The following is a 23,485-nucleotide window of genomic DNA, read 5'->3' as shown; positions in this document are numbered from 1 at the left end:
AGTATAATTTTTATATGTAATTTAACATTATATTCAAGTGCAGTATTGAGCTATTCAAATATATATATATATACACACACACACACACACACACACACACACACACACACACACATATATATATATATATATATATATATATATATATCGAATAGATTTGTTATTTATGTAATTATGTAAAATTGTCTTATTCTATTTAAATGACACATTTTTCTTCAATATACTTTTTTGTTTTTATAATATACTATTACTTTAATATATTACATACATACAAAAAAAACTAGTTTTAAAAACCCATATCTACATTATTATTTACTTTATTATAGATGAATGGAAATATCATGAAGTCTGGCTGCATATCAAGCTGTTGTTCACTTATAGCACCATCTGCTGATCATATTACCATACGGGATTCTACACGTGGACTTAATGGGTCATTATATGTACTGTACATCCATAAAGCTTAAAAAAACTGCAAAAGCAAACCAGGGAACGGTTGTAACATTAAGGTGAAAAACGTTTTGTATTTAATAACAGATGTTGTGAGCTGAAGGTGAAATTGATGTTTCTTATACTCCTATACAAGGGTCAGCAAATCATAAAAAGCTTTCTAAGATAATGCAAAATATTAGTAATATTTTAAAATTTCAACAAAAAAATTATACTATTTATGTGTCACGACGAAAACGTTCCTTTTTCGGGACTTTTATTTTAAAATATTGGAGGCCTTTTATTATACTTTTAGTTTACAATCGTTGACTTCACAACACTACAACCTCTTTCACGTTTACAGGTGTTTTGATCTCATATTTCGTATTCATGTCTCGTTTCAAACGAGGAGCACATGTGGACTCTAGAGCGGGATTTAGGCAGGAGAAAGAAGACTGTCCTGTCCCATATGGTTTACTGAAAGCTGCTAGAAAGAGCGGACAGCTCAATCTATCCGGGCGCGGTCTAACTGAAGGTAACAGTACGTTACTAGTGAAACACTAAACGTTACCCGACACCAAAAATTACCAAACGTAGTTTGTGTAAGCCTGCTCTAGAAGATATTACATTTGTCATTAATGGCGTGGGAAAATACATGAAATTTCAAGATTTTGTTCAGGTTTCTGTCCAAAAAGTTTGAATGAGATCTTATCGTGACTCACATAACAGTAACAACAACAACAGCAGCTGCGGCAACATTGTTCTATATTGAGGGAAGAAATGTTTACTGTGGTGAATTTCTGTAGGCTCCTGTAAGTGTGCTCTTGTATTTGGGTTCAGTTCCTCAGAGCGTGTGGAGGCTGAACACAGACACACCTCAGGAAGCTCAGCAGAGCTTGTCATTTGGAGCTGAAGATCGGTGGTGGGAACAGACAGATCTGACCAAACTTCTGCTGTCTTCCAACAAACTCCAGAGCCTCTCTGAAGACGTCAAGCTCCTCCCTGCCTTGGTTATCCTGGATGTAGGTTTTTGCACAACTCGTTTTGTTGGAGAATGTTTTTACAAACTAAACCCTGCACGTCAACACTTTTTATTCTATTCTTTAGCAAATAAATGTGAATGGCTGGGATAGCTACTTTGCTATGGTTAAATAAATGTAGCTACTTCTATAAACAACATATTACTATTACATTGTTATATTTCATTTTATTATATACAAGTTCTACAATATTCACATTTAATTTTTAAAAAACAGAACAAAACAAATGATATATGTAACTTGAAAAGAATTCCTTGTTTGTGGGTCTAAATTTTGTTTATAATGTAGCTGCTTTCTGACTTGCCTTTTTCCAGATCCATGACAATCAACTAAGCTCACTGCCAGATTCTATTGGAGATCTAGAGCAACTACAGAAGCTCATATTGAGGTAATGACGTGGGCAACACTATATATGAAGCAATATATCTACCTATTTTGAGTGTTAAACTTGTTTCATAATACCTGGCCCTCTCTGCAGTCAGAATAAACTGACAGAATTGCCTTCGGGTCTTTGGAGACTTACAAACCTGCGATGTCTTCATCTGCAACAGAATCTGATTGAACAGATTCCCCAGGATTTGGGGCAGCTGGTTAATTTGGATGACCTTGTAAGTGACTGAGATCTTGTCTTGACCAGCAACAAACTCGTAACTTTCCAACAACATTATAAAAGCCTTGCTCCTGAGATACTAGTTATATCTTTCATTTAACACGTATATACAGTAGCGTTCAAACCTTTGGGGTCAGTATGATTTTTTTATGTTTTTGAAAGAAGTGTGAAATTATCCACTGCTGTATGATCTTAGGATTTCAAGATGTTGCTGTGATTTCAAGAAGCTGGAATGGTGTACTTAAGTATTCCCAATATTTAGTTGTTTCCTGTTCTTCCCTCTTAAAGGACCTCTCCAACAATCATCTAATGGACGTTCCAGAAAGCCTGGCAAACCTGAAAAATCTTGTGAAATTGAATTTGTCCTGCAACAAGCTCAAAAGTCTCCCTCCTGCCATCAGTGAAATGAAAAGTATGTTTGACAGTAGCAAGTTTGTATATGAATCCTGTTTATCGATTAACCTTCTTCTGTCAACCCTCACAGACCTGAGGATGCTGGACTGTTCCCGGAATCAGCTGGAGAGCATTCCCCCTGTCCTGGCTCAGATGGAGTCCCTCGAGCAGCTTTACTTAAGACACAACAAGTTAAAATTCCTTCCCAAACTGCCCAGCTGTAAAACACTCAAGGTAAACCACGACCACTGATGTGATAGAATAAGTTGATTGTCTTAAGAAGGCTAACAAGAGGCTGTTTTATATATTTTAAGGAACTCCACTGTGGGAACAACCAGATTGAAATGCTGGAGGCAGACCTTTTGAAGCACTTGAGTGCTCTGAGTTACTTGGAGCTCCGAGATAACAAGGTGAAGAGCCTTCCTGAAGAAATAACCCTACTGCAAGGCCTGGAGCGCCTGGATCTTACCAACAATGACATCAGCAGGTGCTGGGAATAGGTTATTGCATGTATACTGTTAAATATAGTGCTGTGTTTTGTGGCAACTATATGACATTCTACATTCTGAACCTAAAAAAAGAAGGTATTTTGAATATTTTTTTAAAAACAAATTGGTTCCATAATACTCATATAAATTCCATAGTCGTTCATCAACCAGAAACAGTGCAGCAAAATTAAAACAGTTTGTTTACCAGCATTCTTCAAAATATCTTCTGTTGTGTTCTGCAGAAGAAAAAAGAAAAGAAAATCATAAGCCTCTCTTTTTTTCGTGAACCAGTCTGCCGTGTGGACTTGGCACATTACCCAAGCTGAAGTCTTTGGCTTTGGAGGGCAATCCACTGAGAGCAATCCGCAGAGATCTCCTGACTGTGAGTCTTCAACACATCACAACTGTCTTCATTTTCTAACACTTTAAAAATTCTGAAATGGATCAGAAAGTCTTCGATAACTATATGTTCTATGCAGAAAGGCACTGGGGAGCTCCTGAAGTATCTCAGAAGTCGAGTTCAAGGTATGGCTATATAATCATGTAAAGATTTAGTATGGTTTTTCAGGCACATTTATTATTAAAAGGTTCTCTTTTGTCTTGTTTGAAATGCAGAGCAACCAGATGGGGGCTCGAAAGAAGAGCCAAAAACAGCAATGACCCTCCCAAGCCAAGCTAAAATCAATGTGCATGCCATCAAAACTCTCAAAACTCTAGACTACAGGTAACAATACATCTCCCAAAGTGACTTAGCAGGATTTTGTGTATTTAACAGTAAAAACCTGCCATTTTAATTAGTGAGAAGCATGAGGCATCCATCCCAGACGAGGTGTTTGATGCAGTTGATGATAGTCCTGTGGCCCACGTAAACTTCAGCAAAAATCAGCTGATGGCAGTTCCACCCAGGTGATGCATATGCATATGGCATATGGCCATTCCAACTAATCAGAAGCGTTTCAAAGATTTACGGAACACTTACTGCTTGCTCTCTCATTTCCTGCAGAATCTTGGAGTTAAAGGACACCCTAGCAGACATTAATCTGGGCTTTAACAAGCTAACAAGCATTCCGGTGGACTTTTCCATGTTGAAACAACTGGTACATTTAGATCTCAGGTAAACCTTAACTTCTTTTATGTCCTTCTAAGGCTCCAATTTAAAGATCTTATTATGCTAATTCGGTGGTTCACACATACTCTCAAAATGAGAGTGCTATTTTTAAGATGGCACAGAGGGTAAAAAAACTATAGTAATTGTATAGAGTAGATGGGGAGGGGGGTAATACCTGGATTTTTTCAGATATTTTGTGCTCTGATAAATGTCACTTCAAAGCAAATTATGACTTAATGAATTTGATTTAAATAAATAAGAGCTCTGAGATCACTTAGGTGTGACACATTACCATAATTTACCATAACAAAGTGCACTGAACTTATGGCTTTTTTCAATTTTATTTTTAGAAACAATCTATTGATCTCACTGCCAATGGAGCTGGAAGGCTTAACCAAGCTGCGGAGTGTTATTTTGTCTTTTAATAGGTACGTTCTACCTTTCTCACCCTCACCCCGCCATGAATGAATGCAAGAATGAAAAAAAGTGTGACTTATAGTCCGGAAAAGATGGTACTGTATATTAAATCAGTTTGAAAAAATATAAATAGTATCACTGTTTTGGTGTTCTTTCGTGGTCTGAATAGTTATTCACATTTCTCTTTAGGTTCAAGTCATTCCCAGAAGTGCTGTATCGCATCTCATCCCTTGAGACCATTTTAATCAGTAACAATCAAGTTGGAGGCATCGATCCAGTCCAAATGAAGACCTTAAATAATCTATCTACTCTGGATCTGTCCAACAATGATATAATGCAAGTGCCTCCAGAACTTGGCAACTGTACCAGTCTGAGGTGAGCGTAATTTCCCTTCTGATTTTAGAAAACTGTGGACTTTAGTATCTAGACTCTATATTTGACCTTTTTTTTTTTGTATGAAAATGAGGCAATCGTACAGGCTACTCAACCGAAAATCTGGACAAAAACTCTGATTATTATTACAAAGGTCTTGAGCCTGTTAGTTAAGTATGATCTTATAATTTATCCTATATCTGTAGGGCTCTAATGCTTGATGGGAATCCTTTCCGTAATCCAAGAGCTGCCATCCTCAGTAAAGGAACAGATGCTGTCCTGGAGTATCTCCGAAGTCGTATTCCAACATAAACTTCACGTTTAATGTAACGTTAACCATCATTGATAAACGATCAATTCTTGTGCCATAACACTGACAGTATAAAAAAACAAGAAGACACAATAATAAATCATCTTCTGCCACTTGTTTTAATTAATCTTACCATTAAAAATGGCATTGTAAACAAACCTTCAGCATGCGTTGTGATGAATTTAAGACTTTGTCAACCGAATGAACCAAAAAAAATGTTGTTTGTGTTGAAGATTTGCATTTTATAATAGATTTTCAGTGAATGTTTCTATTTTCCATTATGAAAGCACTAGTAATAAATAATGAAAATAAAGCCCTTTTTATCATCTATAAAGGACCACAGAATGACCATTAATAACAATAGTGACATTTTTATTATTTGTACAATAAAGATACATTATTCAAAACACCTCTTAGATACTGAAAAAAATCTGTACTCCAAAGCCGAAAATGGCTCCAATATTCGCTGAACAGCATTGGACTTGCTTCTTTTTATACAGGTTTGTATTTTGAATTTTTTTTTTAACTAAAATTTATTTTAAATATGTACATATATCATCTGCAAAATGCATTCGAGACACAGAATATATGTCATCAATTACATATTTGCGGTAATACAGAAAAAAATTGGAAGGAGTAAACTTGCATGTGCAAATAAATGATATGATAAATTGTCACTAATTCTTTTGAACTAAATCGAATAATTTCTTCTAGATATAATTACTTTTTGCACAAAAATGAAACGGCATTCAAGTTCAGTAAGTCTTAATACTGCAGAAAGCTTTAAGTACATTCACAATCTATTGGAATAAATTATTTAAATGTCTCCATTCATAGTTATTTACATCAATACTGCAATTAGACTGAATAGTACAATATTATATTTTATATTCAGCAGGTCTTTAAACACATACAAAAATGACCATTTGTATATTCATATACATATATGTTTATGACACAAATTCACAATTACTTTAGAAAGAATTGTACATATTTGTTTCTAGTGTTTCGTTCCCTCACAATCTAACGCTCTGTCCATACATTGGCTTTGTTCTTTATAAAATTTAACAATTTGAGCATAGCTAATTATATCAATATATTAGAAACCATTATTTGAAAACATTTAGTAAAAATAATCATTATCAAATATTCTTTCACAATAGTATTTGAACAATTAATTGCATCCTCCGTAATAATCTTTATTTAATAATCAACAATATTCCTCTGAAGCTGAATGCAGTGGATGTTGTGTTGGGGTCTTTCAGAGTGCATTTCCACTCAAAACTCCTTCGAAATGCTACATTTTTAGCAACATTTGAAACGTGCCCAGGTTTTTTTAAGGGATTTTATGGCACTGTTTGTCACGATGACAGATTAAAAAAAAAAAAAAAAAAAAAAAGAAGGCCAAAAAGAGATGTAAAACAAAGGTTATGTAAAAATGCTTTGTTCAAAACACATTGACCCCTAATAAGCATCCTAATAAAACAAGTTTAAGAGTGAAAGCATGCTCAGTAAAGCCTTACATGTGTACACTGTATCTAGTCAGTTATATTATGACAGGAATTCCCTTTATTCCATTAAAACAAATATTTAAAAACCTTAAAGCAGCAGAACAACAACAAAGCAATTGGAATTAAGATTTTTTTTTTTTTGCCCTTTTTTCCTCCGTTAAACTGTAGTATGTGATATGAAAGTGCATTTGTATATGGAAAACTGTGTTGCCAATAAACTGCCACATGTGTATGAATTTTCCTGGCAGCCAACAAAGGTATGTGAGAATAAAAAAAATAAAAAACATGGAAATTTGTTTTCACATTACTTGCAAATGAACAAAACCCACCCTGATCTGGGCTAGGACAAATCCATGAATACCAATAGAGGGTGCTGCAGGAAAACCACACAGATGGAAGAAATATTGCTTAGGGTTTCATTTCTGTCATTTGATTTGTGCAAATACAGAAAATTAGGGTTTATCAAGATTAAAAGGGGACTTTTTCGATTTCCCTAAATTGTTGTTTTCATGAGAAGGATGTCTTTTCTTAGTTGTTACAAAAACTCATCGATGTGTTAGAAAATCATCATCAATGTGTCTTTCATTCACATTCTACGCTCTTATCACATTTGAGTTGTAGATGTATATATTTACACAAGGCATTTACAAAGTTGAGGCAGTGTTATGGTGGGTAAATGTCCTTAAAAGCAGATGTGCTTTCATGCTCCAAGATTAAACCGAAAAGCTGCTAAGAAAAATAGGTACAAAATAATACGCCATATAAATAAGCAGGAAAAAATGCACCCACTTACAGCCACAGGCTGAGATAAAGAAGATTATCAGCAACATCAACAAAAGATTTTAACCAATGTATGTTCATGTAGGATGTGTGAGCCATATGTTAAGTTATTATATATGTCCTCTAGTGTACATTTGGCACTGGAATTTGCCATTGGTCCAGCAATTGGCAAAATTGTTCCTAGATAAAAAGATGATGTACAAGTTCCTGTGTTCCATCTGGGTGAGAAGTCTATAAAAATATTTATGTTGTGCTCTCCCTTAAGATTACCAAGTCCACAGTTTTCGGAAAATTCTTCAGAAGAGACACTGCAGTTTCATGCTCCATGTGTAAGAAACTATGTCCGTTGGCCTGCAATGCAAGAATGAAGCACAAGGTAAACAAAATGAACTGAGAGAGGGGAGGGAGGGAGGGTAGCAGGAACGGGCACAGCAGTACAGTAGGGCTGGGAGCAGGCCTAGCTCATAGAGGATAAAGAGATATACACTGTGAGGGAGAGAAAAGAGAGAGATGCACACGGGAGATCATGCTGTAAAAGGAGAGAAGGTGGAAAGAAGCTGGTCTTTAACTCTGGATCTGTGGAAAGAGAAGGAGCTGCTTTCTGCAGGCCATTCTAGTGCCGTACACTGACAGCAACAAACAAAACCAGAGACAACCCAATAACTTCCCATGTTGTTTAGGCTTGTATGTGCTTTCATTTATTTATTTTTTTGTTGGAAATGTTCTACAAGAAAATATATATATATATATATTATAAATTTGTATATACTCTATTTATACAAACAGGTGCATCTAAAAAAATGGAATATTATGGAAAAGTTCTTTATTTTTTCTAATTTAATTCAAAAACGCAAATTATATTCTTCTTATATTCTAGATTCATTGCACACAAACTGAAATATTTCAAGAGTTTTTTGTTTTAATTCTTATGTTACGACTTAAAGCTTAGTTTGATTAATTTTGAGTATAAATACTGGGTACCTCTTCAGCTAGTTTAGAACATGCAACCACAATTACGGGAAAGTCTAATGACTTGACAGTTGTCCAGAAGACAATCATCAACACCCTCCACAAGGAGGGTAAGCCACAGAAGGTCATTGCAGAAATGGCTGGCTGTTCACAGAGTGCTGTATCAAAATATATTCATAGAAAGTTGACTGGAAGGAAAAAGTCTGGTAGGAAAGGGTGCACAAGCAACAGGGATGACCACAGCCTTGGGAAGATTGTCAGGAAAAGATGATTCAAGAACATGGGAGGATTTCAAGAGTCACCACACTCAGACATCTTCAGGAAAAAGGCTACAGCTTTCACATTCCAAGAACCAAGCCACTCTTGAACCAGAAAAAAAGGTCAGAACCATTTCACCTGGGGTAAGGAGAAAAAGAACTGGACTGTTGCTCAGTGGTACAAAGTCCTCTTTTCAGATGAAAGTAAATTTAGCATTTCATTTGTAAATCAAGTTCTGGAGTCTGGAGGAAGACTGGAGAGGCACAGAATCCAAGCTGTTTGAAGTTCAGTGTGAAGTTTCTGAAGTCAGTGATGATTTGGGTGCCGTGACATCTACTTGTGTTGCTCCATTGTGTTTTATCAAATCCAAAGTCAATGCAGCCATCTACCAGGAGATTTTGGAGCACTTTATGCTTCCATCTGTTAACAAGCTTTATGGAGATCCTGATTTCCTTTTCCAGCAGGACTTTAGCACCTGTCCACACAGTGCCAAAACCACTACCAAGTGGTTTGCTGACCATGGTATTACTGTGCTTGATTAGCCAGCCAACTCACCTGACCCGAACCTCACAGAGAATCTATGGGGTATTGTGAAGAGGATGAGAAGTAACATCTGACAAACAATACAGAGGAGCTGAAGGCCGCTATCAAAGCAACCTGGGCTTCAATAACGCCTCAGTAGTGCCACAGGCTGATTGCCTCCATGCCATGCAGCACTGAAGCGGTAATTCGTGCAAAAGGAGCCCCATCCAAGTACTGAGTGCATAATTAAACCTGCTTTGGAGATCTTGAACATTTCTGTTTTGTAAATCTTTTTTGATTGATCTTTGAGAAAATATATATAAAAAAATTTGAGATATTGAATTTTTTATTTTCCTAAGCTGTAAATCATAACCATCAGAATTAAAATAAAAAACTTGTGAAATATTTCAGTTTGTGTGCAATGAATCTAGAATATAAGAAAGTTAGCTTTTTTTTAATTAAATGACAAAAAAATAAGAACTTTTCCAGGATATTCTAATTTTCTGAGATGCACCTGTACTACAATTAAAAAGGTTTACTAGAATTTAGTAAGATTTATTTAATTAATTCAATAAGGAACCATTAAACTGATCACAGGAAAGACATTTATGGTGTTTTAAATGCTATTCTTTTGAATGTTCTATTAATCAGAGAAAAATGTATCCCGGTTTCCATAAAACTTCTAAACAACATAAATGTTTTTAACACTGATAATAATAAGAAACAGGTAACACTTTACAATATGTTAAATGCATTATCTAGATAAAATGAACTAACAATGGGCAATATATTTACATGTTATCATTATAAATTAATAAAATGTAATTCATTGTTTATGTTAGTTCACAGTGCATTAATGTTACCCAATATAAATTTTTTTATTTAAACATGTATCAGTAAATGTTGACATTAACATTAACATTGATTAATATTAATAAAGTATTTAAGTATTGTTTAACTAATGTTAATGAATGAAAACTTACTGTAAATTGTTAATAATAATAATAATAATATAAAGTTTATATTTTTAATAATAATCATAATATTTAATTAGTCATTTTTTGGAGGTGAAGGTTTATATTTCACTACACTAAAAAGACCAGATTCAATCTGCATCGCAAAGTTAAATGTTAATTGAGTGGTGTGGTCTGTTTGACTGATTTACATTCATTTTGTAATATATGATTAATCAAATTCATCAATTGATATCTTATAATGTCAAATATATTGCAGGTCATTTAACTGACTTACAAAACAAAATGTTATAACAATCTTTGTTTTTTTTTAATCAGAACAATAACGCATTTCAAAGTTGGTCAAACATAACAACAGAGGTCCATGCTCACTTGTTTGAGACACAAACATACACACACACTGGACATTTAATGCCACATGCAAAGCCCTCCACTGGCAGTGTGGCGGAAGATGCATTGTCACAGCTTGTGGGACAATGTGATGGAGAACAGTGTTACCTTCAGAATTTTGTCCCCTGGTTGAAGAACGTTGGCGGCAGGTCCATCAGGCTGTACCCTAGTAACAAAGATACCCTATAAGTCAAAAGTGATATGAGGTTAGGAACCACATGGTGACTATGGTTTAGAATCTTTGCCTTTTGATCTGGATTTAGATTTTCTTTTGTATCTCTCTCTTTTTCTAATAAATTCAAAAGGCAATCTATTAAATAATTACCTTCATAAATGTATTACCTTTTACAAGTAAATGCAAATGTTAAACTGAAAAACAAATGTAACAAATGTTTTTATTTTATTTTAGAGTTTTGTCAGTGACACTGTTTATGTGCTGGAATCAAGGCAGAGATTATAAAGCATAAAGATTTAAATTACATGTGGGACCCATCAGTATGTGTCATGTCAACACATATCAAGTCTTATTATTGGCGCCACATGTTGAGAGTCCACCAAACCTTACGTAATTTCTTCGGGGCTCACAGGGATTCAGCTTGTTAGAAGAACCCCAAAGCAACAATAATGAATACAAGCAGTCTTTATGCTATGCTGAAAAACGTATGGTTAAAACAGAACGACACTTTTTCATGGAAATCTAAACACAGTATGATATTAATACAGATTCCTAACATACAGCTTCATGTGAAATGGAAATATGTTTTTTTTTTCATGCGCTTCAGCAACATCTGACTCACAAAACACTTTTGTTTTAACTATTGCCAAATGTTGCCAAGACATGAAGAGGTTAAAAGGTAATGCAGTCAGCTGGTGCGCAAGGTTGTGCATTGCAGTAGCGCATGTTTCCATGGTAACTCTACTGAGAGACACACTTTACTAACTGAAGAGAGATGGCTTTGATTTTTGTTCTATATAAAGCACCATTTTAATGTGATTTCTGAGAATGAAATGCTAAAATTAGCATAATACATTATACTCTGTCCTTTAAAACTGAGAGTGAAATGGTCTTACCATGTCCGAGGGCTTGAAGGGGTTCCCCTGTCCACTGATTCCCCCTGAGATGCTGAAACCAAGGCCAGGGTTCTTCTCGATCCTTACACAGAGCTGTCAACAACATAAAACAGAATATCAGATTTAAGGCTACATTTATCTGAATACATTTGAAAATGCCTCTCTTTATCTGCTTTTTTGGCTTTTCATCCACATTAAGATGTTGTTTTTGTAGACACTACAGCTTTTTGAAACACTCTTCCCAAGTGGGTACATTTGAAAAGGCCATCTTCATGTTGAAGTGTCGACTGTGAAAATGGAGGTATTCCTGGATTGCATCCAGGTGCCACTGATGACAGCATGGGCATAAATAGGCAGCAGGTGCAACACGTACCAGGTTTTCGTTGAGGAGACGAGCTGGTAACCTGGCTGCCCAGTGGTGGTACAGCAGCCATAATGATAGGATTTGACATTTCTGTTCCCTCCTTCGGGGAACGAGGGTTACATACGTAATTGAGATGTTCCCTTACAGTCTGTCACTACAAGTCATGTCGTGAGGCTATACTGTGGACTTTGCACATATGGGATCCACTTAGGTCTCTGCATATTGAACCCTCCACTCTACAGTACAGACACTCTGGAGCAGTATTAGCAAGCCAACACTAAACTGGGCCCTCTCAGTTCCAATACCCATTTGAGGTGAAAACACAGGTGGATACCGGCTCAACACAAAGATTATATAACCGAGAGAACGTGTTGGGGGTCGCCCAGCCTACAGCTCTATAAATATCTGTCAGTGAGGCACCACGAGTCAGCGCCCAGGAGGATGCAACACTTCTAGTTGAATGAGCTCGCAACCTGAGTGGGCAGGGCACACCCAGTGCTTAATAAGCCAAGGTGATGGCATCCATTATCCAGTGGGACATCCTCTGCTTAGAGACGGCATTCCCCTAACGGACAAAGAGCTGAACTGAGGTCCTGAAGCTTTGTGTCTGGTCCACGTACAATCTCAAAGTGCAGACGGGACAGAGCAATGTATGCAGGTCCCCTAAACTCTTAATGGAGGCCAATGCAACCAGGAGCAGAGTTTTCATTGAAAGAAACTTGTGCAGTTGGGGACCCGTCCAAACCCTCGGCACTGCATGCCTTGTCGTAGGTCGCCCCCAATTTCAGTGGCTTCTGGGCTAATGGCAGCTTCTGCAGCAGTTATACTGCTTGGGTTGCTTCATATGAGACGTCTTCAGAACTGGCTTCATGGCAGAGTCGTGATGTGGGTGTGGCAACGCGGCACTCACTGGGTCCTAGTTGCACCCGTGTAGCGGAATAAGCTATTTCTAAGCTATACTCACACTGTCATCAGCGGCAGCTGGATGTAATCATCTCATGCCAATGTGTATTGGCTAATTTAATTTACACTTGAAGTAGATTGATCTATGGAAGTGAGATCCCAATTCATCGGTCAAGATGTGACTCGTAGTGACCGACTGAAAGGGAACTAACACTAGCTTCACTAATCTTTTTGTATTCTATTTGTTTTCTTTTTTAATTATTATAGGCCTACAATTAACAAAAGCAAAACAGGCCTCTAACACTAGGTTGCTCTATTATTTTTCTATTATATTTGTTTTCTTTTTAGTTATTATGTAATAAAAAAAACTTGCTACGTGTACTGCATTAAGCTAACCGAGTCTTGTTATAGCACTTGCAAATCATTTCTCTTTTGTTGATTTTGATTACTTCTATTGTCCTCATTTGTGAGTTGGATAAAAGCACCTTTTAAATGACTAAATGTTAATGTAATGTCTTAGCCAAGCACATAGGTACCAACTGAATAAAAATGAAAACCTAGTTATTGTGACTTTTTACAGTTTATATCTTGTTGCTAATTATGACTAATTCTGTCCAATTACTTTTTTTTTTCTAATTTAGTGGCATAAGACGGCTTCCTCAGGTGCTAGATATGGGTATCATGTCACAAAATATATTTTTTAATATGACTGAATTTGTATGTAACATGATCATCATTTAATAAAAACCATTGTAAGTTACTAATTCCAATGTCTTCATTTGCACGTTTATTCAAACAGCACATAAATTAGAGGTAAATGTACCAATTAAGCTCACCAAAATCTACATTGAGACAATTTTAGTGCACAAGATATTGAAGAAGTTATGTTAAAATAAAATATTAATATCATTCAAACAAAAATATTTAATTTTATTTTAAATGACAAAATGAATGTAAATCAGTCAAACAGACCACACCACTCATTTCAATTAAGATGTACATAATTAAATGCAAAAAGTCTGGCTTAATAGGTACATGTTTGTACCCTTTAAGCACACCCTGCTCCCATTAAGCTCACAAGTTTTATTTAAAAAATCTTGTTTATTTTAAACAAACTTTTTAAACAATAATTGAAAAAAGTTTTATTTGAAAGTACAAAGTCAACCACAAAAAACAGAACACTAAAATCAAACAACAAAGGCATTCATTTTGTTCAATTATATATTCATAGTGAAGTGTCATTTAAGTACATTGCAACATCTAGACTAGTCCACGTTCAGCTAAATAACATATCTTCAAAAATCAAATAAGACAAACCAATAAAACATTTTAATTCATGGAACACAGAAACTACCCTTATGATTAAGCCTCTTATTAAATGTATTTAATAAGACTTATCTACTTATCTATAGTCTTATAAGGCTACACAAGGAATACACTACACAATTGTTTTTTGTGTAGTGTAAGTACATTTTATTTATAGAGCACATTAAACATAGCAAAGCTATCCAAAGTGCTGAACAATGTAAAATAAAATTAAAAGAGAAAAGGAAACACAGAAATGAAGCAAACAAGACATATAGTACAATAAAACAACAATGAAGTGAAATTCAAATGCTAAGGAGAAAAGATAAGTTTTCAACCTCTATTTATAAATGGTAATGGAAGGTGCAAGGCAGCAGTCTAGAGGCAATTGGTTCCACAGACGTGGGGCAGTGACTGAAGAGGCTCTGTCACCCTTAGTTTTCAAACGGGAACGAGGGACAGATAAAAGAGCCCTGTCAGCGGATCTTAAAAGTCTTGTAGATGGCAAAGGGATAATAAGATCTTCAAGATAAGATGGAGCTTGATTGTTAAGAGCTTTAAAAACAAACAACAGAATCTGAAACTGAACTCTAAAATGGACCGGAAGCCAGTGAAGAGAAGCTAAAATTGGAGTGACATGGTCATATTTCTTTGCCCCAGTCAGCAGCCTTGCAGCTGCATTTTGTACCAACTGAAGGCATGAAAGCGATGACTGAGGAAGACAGTGTATTACAGTGAATTATAGTAATCTAAACGAGAAGTAATAAAAGCATGAATAACCTTCTCCAAAATCCTGAAAAGACAAAAATGATTTAAGTTTGGAGATGACCCGTAATTGATAAAAACTGTTCCTAATGACAGATTTAATTTGGTTGGAGTCTATGATAATTCCCAGGTTTCTAACCTTTGAGGAAATGGAGGGGAAATGATTGCCCAGCTTTTTAATAATATCCTTTCTTAATTTTGGGGGACCAAAAACTATTTCTGTTTTGTTCTCATTGAGTTGGAGAAAGTTATTTGATAACCATTTTTTTATATATATATCTGAGATACATTCCAGCAATGGTTAAATAGAATCACCAGTTTTTAGCGGGAGGTACAACTGTGTATCATCAGCAATGAAAATAAACTGTATTCCAGCCTCCTGGACAAATATGACAGGTTTCTGTTGGCTCCTTCTCTGAATGGACGGGCATAAACTATAATTATGTCTAGATTTTGTTATCTTAAAGCTGTGAAAGTTAAAAGTTTAAGTTATAAAGTTATAAGTTATAAATAGCCATTTTATAAAGATTTAGTTAAGTGACAGCCATCGGTTTATATTTAAAGTATGTTTATGAAGTATTTACATAGATATTCAATGTGGAAGAGCTTAAAGGGAACATACTGAGTTTAATTGGAGAAGCAATTTTTTTATGTAATGTTTATTAAATTGACAATATTTTGCTAAATAAATTATCTAGGTCATGTATTAAGATCATACATATTTTATTATGTACAACTGTTATTAACAATATCTAAAAAAGTATTCTTTTTCTTATTGATGTCGCACTGAAGCTATGTTGTTTTCATAGTAGTGCACCCTTTAAGCAGTATAAAACCACAGAGCAGCAATAAACTGTAAATGTATAATATTATGGCCTTAGAAGTACAAGCTAGTAATGCCTGTGAAATAATATATTAGTCTAGCACAGGTCTCCCTACATCCCCAGAATATTATTATATACAATTATTTACAATAAGGGAACAGATCCAAACATTATCAAAGAACATGACTGAATTCAGTCTAGCACGCTCAAAAACTCCAGTTATAATCAATAAAGCTGCCTACAATGTCAAATGAATCTTTTACTTAAATCGTACTTAAATATATTTCCATTTTGTTGTGTATGATGAGAGAATTCGTGAGAGTTTAGAATTCAGTCAGCGCGCGTGCGCTCAACACAACTCTACATTTCAGCGATGACTCATCTGAGCGCCTCTGATTGGCCATTGCATTCATAAGCTCAACAGAATCATGTGTGATTTGTTAATGCAGAACGCTGTAAAAACGCATAATTTGATGCATCATTAGCAGATCTAAATTTAAATTAAATTTGACACTTTTCATTCCATTTCCACTTTATTTGTGATATCCTTAATAGATTTAGTTCAATTGTACAGGAGCATATTTGCTGGCATTTTTGCCCCAAGCACCCATTAATTTAAGATCTGTGGCCATACGTGTCAGATATAGCAAAAGTAACTAAGACAGGGCGGCTCTTTGCAAAGAGTCAGTTGGTCTTCTTTCTTGCATCCATTTGCAACTGTCCTTTTCTTGCCATTTTATTTGAATGTATTCTGAGAGATGACCTGTACCTGCTCTGGAAAGCCATCCATACTCTTCTGGCCTTTAGTCTGGATGAAGCAGCGGGCGCTCTGAGGCCGGGGGCTGGTGGTAGTGATGGGCATGGGCAGAGGTGACTGGTACTGCTGGATGGACACCTTGTTGATGGCCCCCTCATACTGCTGGTCACGGGCCGTCCGGTGGGGATGGTTGGCTGAGGTTATCATCATAGTCTGTTGTTGATGGGGATTGTGAACACCAGGCTATGGACACACATTAGGCAAACCTTTAATGATGTAGACTTCATACAGACGGCAAGCTCCTTCATATCATTACAAGCACAAAGACATTTATTAGTCACACAGGACCTCATGACATTTTGATTTCCCTATTAGATGTATTAATTTAATTAGACTTTTCTTCATAACACTAAATGTGTCAGCAGAAGCAAAATGTTCCATAATATTGAGAGAGAACCTTAAGACATTCACCGATTGACTGAGGTTGCTAAGGAGACCGAGTGAGAACATGCATTGTGAAATGAATCACGACAGCAGGTAGTAATTAACCCTGGCATTTGAAAAAATTAACATGGCAATCACGATATAACAGCGACGTCTATCTCACAGAGAACAGGTTAAGCCAGAGGAAACTAAAGAGTAGAACATGACAGGGTTTAATACTTAGAGACATGTGGGCGTCTCTCTAAAAAACACATTGTGGAAATAATAAAACTATAGTGAGATCCAGACTAATGCTATGAATCATATATAATATATAACTTTGTTTTTTAGTTGCTGAAAGAAGCTGTATTTATGTAACCAAAAATACAGTAAAAAGTAATATTTAGAAATACAATTTTACTGTAGATTACCACATAAAATAAGTTTTTCTTAGGTAATTATTATTTTTTTTTACTAGAACAATTTAACACATGAAATACATCAAACTTACACTTCAGTGATAATTTTTGAGTAAATCAAAGAATAAATTATGAATCGATTCACTCAAATAAAAATTATGATGTTGTTTTTAGGAAACTTAATGACCAAGTAAAAACATATTAAAATGTTTTGTGTTTTAATATTTACAGTTATCATGAATATGTTCAATTTACTGCCCAGCCTTAGTACATCCTGTATCCAAAACACAGAATTGAAAAATTACTCTTATCATAACCGATACCTTTTTGATGATATTCATGTTCTCTGGTGGCACGTCTCTTCGTCCCAGTGAATACGGGGCCCACTGGCTACTTGGGGAAACCACTTCTTGTCCATTATCTAAAATATTGCTCTGTTGTGAAGGTGTCTGAAAGGATATAGTGCTGTCAGCAAGCAGAATTCAAGACGGTGCTCTAGAATGACACCGCTTTTACAAAATGTAAAGGCATTTTTGCATGGTAAAATTCCAAATATTGTGAGTCGGTTCTAGGCCTGTTGCACAAATCTAGAATGGTAACATTAAACAGCTAAATATTTATTAGTTATTTTATATAAATAATATAAAAAATTATATAAATAATATATATATATATATATATATATATATATATATATATATATATATATATACACACACACACATTTCTTTCAGTCTTGTAAATGCATTTAAATGAAAAATATTTTTCACAACTATCTCTTAAACTTATTAACACCATAGAATATAAAAAAATAAAAAACTCTGGACAATCCCTGAGTTTGTTCAACTAACTTCATGCAACAAGCACAGCCCACTGTAATTGACACTTGCAATTCAGACACTTTAAAATGCTGAAATAACACTTAACTACAAAGTATATCTGCATTTATGTCTAGTTAAAACAATCTTCCAATATGTGATCTATATATGATAACAATTTATTCTACACAAAATCTGTTTAAATATTTTTTGCAGTTAATTGCTTCAAAGAAATATTGAGCTTATTTGAAGTAAAAAAAAACACTTAAAAACTATAACTAACCAATTTAACTTAAGTAATTGAAACTAGCTTACAAAAAGGGATGTTTGCATTAAAATAAATTACAAATACTCCTGGTGCAGTGCTAATTCAGCACTTGGTAGGACTTGATTTTGTGTAGTTCACTATCCTCTACTCTCTTACAGTATTCACCAAACACCTGTTGGTGAATAAGTAAATAGAGGTTGGTGAACTGTGCACACAGATATAAAGAAAAATATTTAGTGAATTCACCACTAATTGTTTAAATATGAGTGATTCAGTTTGATATTTGGTGTAATTTTAAAAGGATCAAGAAGGCCTTTCATAAACGTATCTCTACTGTCGGTCACAGATTGCTTTGTTCTGTGAATTAAAGACAGAGGAAGACTGTAGTGCATAGACCAAACACAAAGACTGAGCACATGCAACAGAAAACACCTATATATGTTTAACATCACAGTGAGAGACAGTGTCTAGCCTGGAACTCAGAACAGCTGAAGTGTTAGATTAGTGTTAAACTATGGAATGTGTTCGATGGTCTGCCTTATAAAAAGACTATTGTAGTGTACAAAAAAAGTGCCAAAAATGATTATATTACCACTGTTTTAGAAGTTAAAGCAGAAGCCGCTCAAAAGAGAGAGATCTAAAAAGAAAGCCTTCATAGGAGATATGTTCATTTTACTTCTCCATGCTGAAACTGGGGCTGAAGTTGCTTCATACTCACATTCGGTAGAGGTAGCCACTGAGTTGTTTGGTTTTCATGCTTTGTGTTATTGTAAAAGTTTATTGTCATGCTTCTGCTGACATGCGGTGCAGCATAGCCTCCAGAGTACAGCATGCCGAAGTTTACTGTGTTGTGCTTAAGGACAGCGCTCTGATTGGAGGGAAACAACCACATGACATGAGTGAATGGGTGTGCCACACAGAAAGGTCAAAAGGCTGTGGCTGGGGATACACTGGACTGCACATTGCTGCAACAGAGTGAGTAAGCTTGACAAACAGAACAACAACAGAACGTAATTACTGCCTATGTGACACATTAGTGATACACAGCGGTTACGTTTACAGTATATTAATAGCAGCAGTGTAGGACTGAACAATTACGTGAACAATGATGTATGCTGTAGTACTGTAATCCACTTACACAGAAACAAAGGTATGTAACTGGGTGAATCTCAGGAAAGAAATGTCAGGGTCAAATTCCACCCCAATTAAAAAGAAAAAAGAGAAATTATATTTTGCCCAAAAAAATTTATGCAACTTGATTTCACATTACTTTAAAAGTGAGAGCAATTTATTAAATGTGAAACAATACCATAACTATAATGTAAAATAAGTTTTAATTTAAAATAAAAAATTGTATTTAAAATAAAAATGTTTTTTACTCTCAAATATAATGTTTTTATAATTTTATGAAAACAATGCCAATATATATATAGAGATCCTAAGAAAAAACTTCATTTTTTTAGGCAGAATATAATTGTATTTTATTTTCTTTGGATTTTGGTCTGAAATATGTCCCAGACATTTCTTGATAGTTCACATGAGATTCACCCCTATGTTCATGTGTCTAAAAAGCCTTCATTTAAGTTGTGTGTACTCCAAACATATTGTATAAAACATTGGTTATTGAGATCTCAACAATTATATAAGACTAAATAAAGACAGAATAAATTATTTATTTCTTTAAAATACTGAGAGGTTATATAAAATCCAAGCTAACAAAGAATAAAAAGCAAAGCATGCTTACTCACCCGGTCTAGCCTCTTTGATTCAATGTGTCTAAGCAGCTGCTGTCTCCAATCTACTGGCATTTTGGAGGTCGGGTCCTCTTGTTTTTGAGGGACAGATCTCATCTTCATGTCAGCTTCAGGGCTCTTCTCAGTGCATGTACTAAGATTGTAATCTGAAGGCAATTTCTCCAGCAGTGCAGCCATGGTGGGTCGGGCAGACACTGGCCTTGCCTGAGATGCCCCATATGTCTCTGTGCTGTAGCTCCGTGCAGACAGGGGGCGACGTTGTGTCAGACTCTTGGTGGGGTAACCCATGATGGGCTTTTTGGGTTCTTGATAAGACGAGTAATCTTCGTCATACCTACCATTCCTCTTGTGGAACTGGGTGTCAGAGATTGTAGCCAAGTTGTTCTGTTGTTCCAGCATGCTCTGTTGAGACCTGTTGTAGTGCTCTGCCAGCTGCATTTCTTGGTTCTCAGCTACTCTGCGGAACAGCGCCATCTCGGTCGAACTTACCAGAGAGTCAGCGCGCCTCAGGAAGCCTGGTCTGGAGCGCTGGGGCTGGACCGAGAGCTGTGGATTGATGGCATCATCGGTGACTGCAGTCTGAGCAAATGAAAACATCTGTTCCATTGGAGGATAGCCTCGGTAGCCTCTTGGGCTCACGAGTTCCTTTGCCAATGTCTTCCCAGGTTGGTTTACATATTCAGGGGCATTGGGGAATGGCGGAGGAACTCTCCTCTCCGCTTTCATAACATCCATGGCTCTTTGTGGGTTGAAGCTTTGGTCAAAATGGTAAACTTTCTTTGGGATGGCAGGTTTCTGTTGCTGAGAGCCTTTCAAACCAAAGCCATCCAGATCATCGTCCAGCATTGGAGCAGATTGGCTCCTGGACATGCTCTGTTCTAGAGGTACAGGGAGGTCCGCTCGATCAACACTTCCCTGGTTTTCTATGCTAGAACTGTAGCTGTCCAAGGGTATGCTGTAAACCCTGTACGACCCCATATCGATTTCATCTATGCTCTGAGATTTCTTAAATTTCGCTTTTACCTCCTTCATCATTGGCGAAAGTCTTTCAGAACTCTTGCTAAGAACCATAGTGCCTAATTTGTTCGGTTCTTTTACACCCTGGACATGCGCAGAAATGTTGGGATGACCTCGTCCCATCCCTGAGTCCGTAGAGTCCAGAAACCCCCAGGCTCTATTTGAGGGAAAGGTGCCGGATAGTTCCCCCATCTCCTGTTCGAAGTCTTTACGATCAGGATTGGGGCTGTTGGCTGGAGTAATTTCCAACTTGGAAGGAAAAGCTGTCCTGTCCTCGAAGGGACTGGGAGTCCTCGTCCAGTTCTGCCAGGGGTTAGAGGAAGGAGGCACTTCAGTTTCAGGAGTGGTGCGAACAGTGTGGAAAGTGAGTTGTGACTGATCAAGCTCTAGAGGAACTCCCACAATGCGCTCTTGTCTCATGAGAGGCCGCCGGCCATGTGCCATTGAGGCACTCCGGGGCTTTGAGCCTAGCATGGGGTTTCCAGCGCTGCTGTTTGGAGTGTCAAGAGGCGTCTCCTCTGCAACGAAACCTGTGTTATCGTAGTGGGGGGCATCGTTCCAGCTGTCGAAGGTGTCGCTCAGTGGCCGCCTCTCACCTCGTTGCTGCAGCGTGCTGGAAGGAGGTGTTTCCCTCTGGCTCAGAAGGGGCTTACTTTCAATAGGCTTTGGAAAAGACTGAGCCAGCCTGTTGGAAGTATTCAGACAAAATACATTGGAGATTTTAACAGTGCACAAAGAATAGAACTGTGTAAACAAGAATATGGCCACGGTATGATATGACAAGCAAATTCGATATAATATATTTCAAATATAGATATCAATTGATAAAACTTAATCCAATGACTTGATTACACCTCTTCTATGATTTGTTTATATATACATATTCAAATCAATTGGAAGCCCCGTAGACCCTCAAGTCAAGGTCAATAAGCCTCTTATAATATTATATATATATATATATATATATATATATATATATATATATATATATATATATATATATAAATATAAATTACTTTTAAAGTAAAGCACTCCAATATTTGTAAAAGTCAAATTCCTTGTTTATTCCTTCTTGGGACCAAATCTGCAACATCTGAGTACAGCCCAAATTTAATCGGTTATCACTACCCCAACAGAACCTCATTGCTCTGTGTATTTTTGCTTTATTTTAGCATTTCACTTGTTGTCTTCATTTAATGTTGGAGATGAAATATTGAAAATTACATTTAACTGAGCCTACAACTCTTTTAATATAGTCTAATTTGTGTAAATTGAAAAATTCAAGAAAAATATTGCTGTGGTTGACTGCCATCCTCATAAATTAGATTTTCAGTGTTCATAAAATGTTGCATAGGTAATACTTCTGCAAGGATTTCAAAACAGAAATCTCTCCAAGAGCTCTTCTGAAGAACAGGCAGTGGAATGAGTGATCATTTCAAGTTTTTCAGCAGTACTAATATTATAAAACATATATTGTAATTAACAGCTGCACTTTATTCAAGATGGCAGCAAGAGAAATAATGTTGTACGTGACTTTGAGCGAAATAAAAATTGTGATGTGCGTAATAACACAGAAAAACACCCTCAGACCCCAGAAGGTTAAACGAAAAAAACGCCCAGATAAGGTTCACTTAGAACCGTCATCAATTTTCTTGTTGATTAACTATAATGAAATTTAAAACGAAAACTTTCAATCCCATAAAAAGGCAAATAAGAGACACCCCTTCAAAGGCACAGATTTGCAACCTACTCTATAACACTGAACACCAAATTAAATGCAGTTCTGCGTTTCATGAATATTGCTAGTTAATGAAGACAATATGCTATTCCAGTGACGCAATAAGCCCCAAGAAGCTGTGGTTTACAGCGAATTTATAACAGCTACGGGGCGTTGTTAGGCACGATGCAAAGCTAACCTCCTTACCTATTATAAATTCATTGTAAACCACGGTTTAACAGGGCTTATTGCGTTTATAAAACAGTTATTCCATGTATGTAGTAAGGTTTCATAGAATAAAATAGAGCAACATGTTTAATGTTATGAATAAAAAGAGTATTCTTCCACCAAACAATGAGAATTAAACAAAGGTGTATGTTTGTATAGTAATTTACAACAGCTTCGAACACCAATCAGAATCAAGGACAGGAACTATCCATTTTTATAATGTCAGTTTTGGGCCACCCAAAAGTCAGTGAGCTGGATATTTAAACTGTTTGATCAACTGT

General features: G+C 36.1%; 2 protein-coding genes across 13 annotated transcripts in view; one reads left to right on the top strand and one right to left on the bottom strand.

Moving 5' to 3' along the window:
* The first annotated feature begins 490 nt into the window (after positions 1-490).
* lrrc40 (leucine rich repeat containing 40) lies at positions 491-5,325 on the top strand. Of its 2 annotated transcripts, XM_052558662.1 has the most exons (16): positions 491-509; positions 794-964; positions 1,270-1,451; positions 1,784-1,857; positions 1,948-2,077; positions 2,368-2,491; positions 2,564-2,706; positions 2,787-2,959; positions 3,252-3,342; positions 3,440-3,485; positions 3,576-3,684; positions 3,759-3,866; positions 3,964-4,074; positions 4,419-4,496; positions 4,675-4,860; positions 5,064-5,325. In XM_052558662.1, the coding sequence occupies exons 2-16, from the start codon at positions 820-822 to the stop codon at positions 5,167-5,169; spliced, it is 1,806 nt and encodes a 601-aa protein (XP_052414622.1). In that variant the 5' UTR covers positions 491-509; positions 794-819; the 3' UTR covers positions 5,170-5,325. The 2 variants fall into 2 exon arrangements, with proteins under 2 accessions (XP_052414622.1, XP_052414621.1); XM_052558661.1 differs by lacking the exon at positions 491-509 and having other exon boundaries at positions 739-964.
* A 197-nt stretch (positions 5,326-5,522) lies between these two features.
* lrrc7 (leucine rich repeat containing 7) overlaps positions 5,523-23,485 on the bottom strand; it is a 64,746-nt gene continuing 46,783 nt past the window's right edge. For 5 of the 11 annotated variants that reach the window (XM_052558660.1, XM_052558649.1, XM_052558651.1 and 2 more), the window contains 7 exons: positions 20,237-21,944; positions 19,207-19,356; positions 17,726-17,851; positions 16,573-16,803; positions 11,643-11,735; positions 10,680-10,754; positions 5,523-7,809 (listed from right to left, as the gene is read on the bottom strand). In XM_052558660.1, coding sequence (XP_052414620.1) covers positions 7,702-7,809; positions 10,680-10,754; positions 11,643-11,735; positions 16,573-16,803; positions 17,726-17,851; positions 19,207-19,356; positions 20,237-21,944 — 2,491 coding nt within the window. In that variant the 3' untranslated portion in view covers positions 5,523-7,701. The other 6 variants (XM_052558652.1, XM_052558655.1, XM_052558658.1 and 3 more) reach the window with 3 other exon arrangements.

The sequence above is a fragment of the Carassius gibelio genome, chromosome B6, assembly GCF_023724105.1.
Source record: "Carassius gibelio isolate Cgi1373 ecotype wild population from Czech Republic chromosome B6, carGib1.2-hapl.c, whole genome shotgun sequence".
Lineage (NCBI taxonomy): Eukaryota > Metazoa > Chordata > Actinopteri > Cypriniformes > Cyprinidae > Carassius > Carassius gibelio.
Note: the sequence above shows the minus strand (reverse complement) of the source record. Positions and strands in the feature narration are given on the sequence as shown.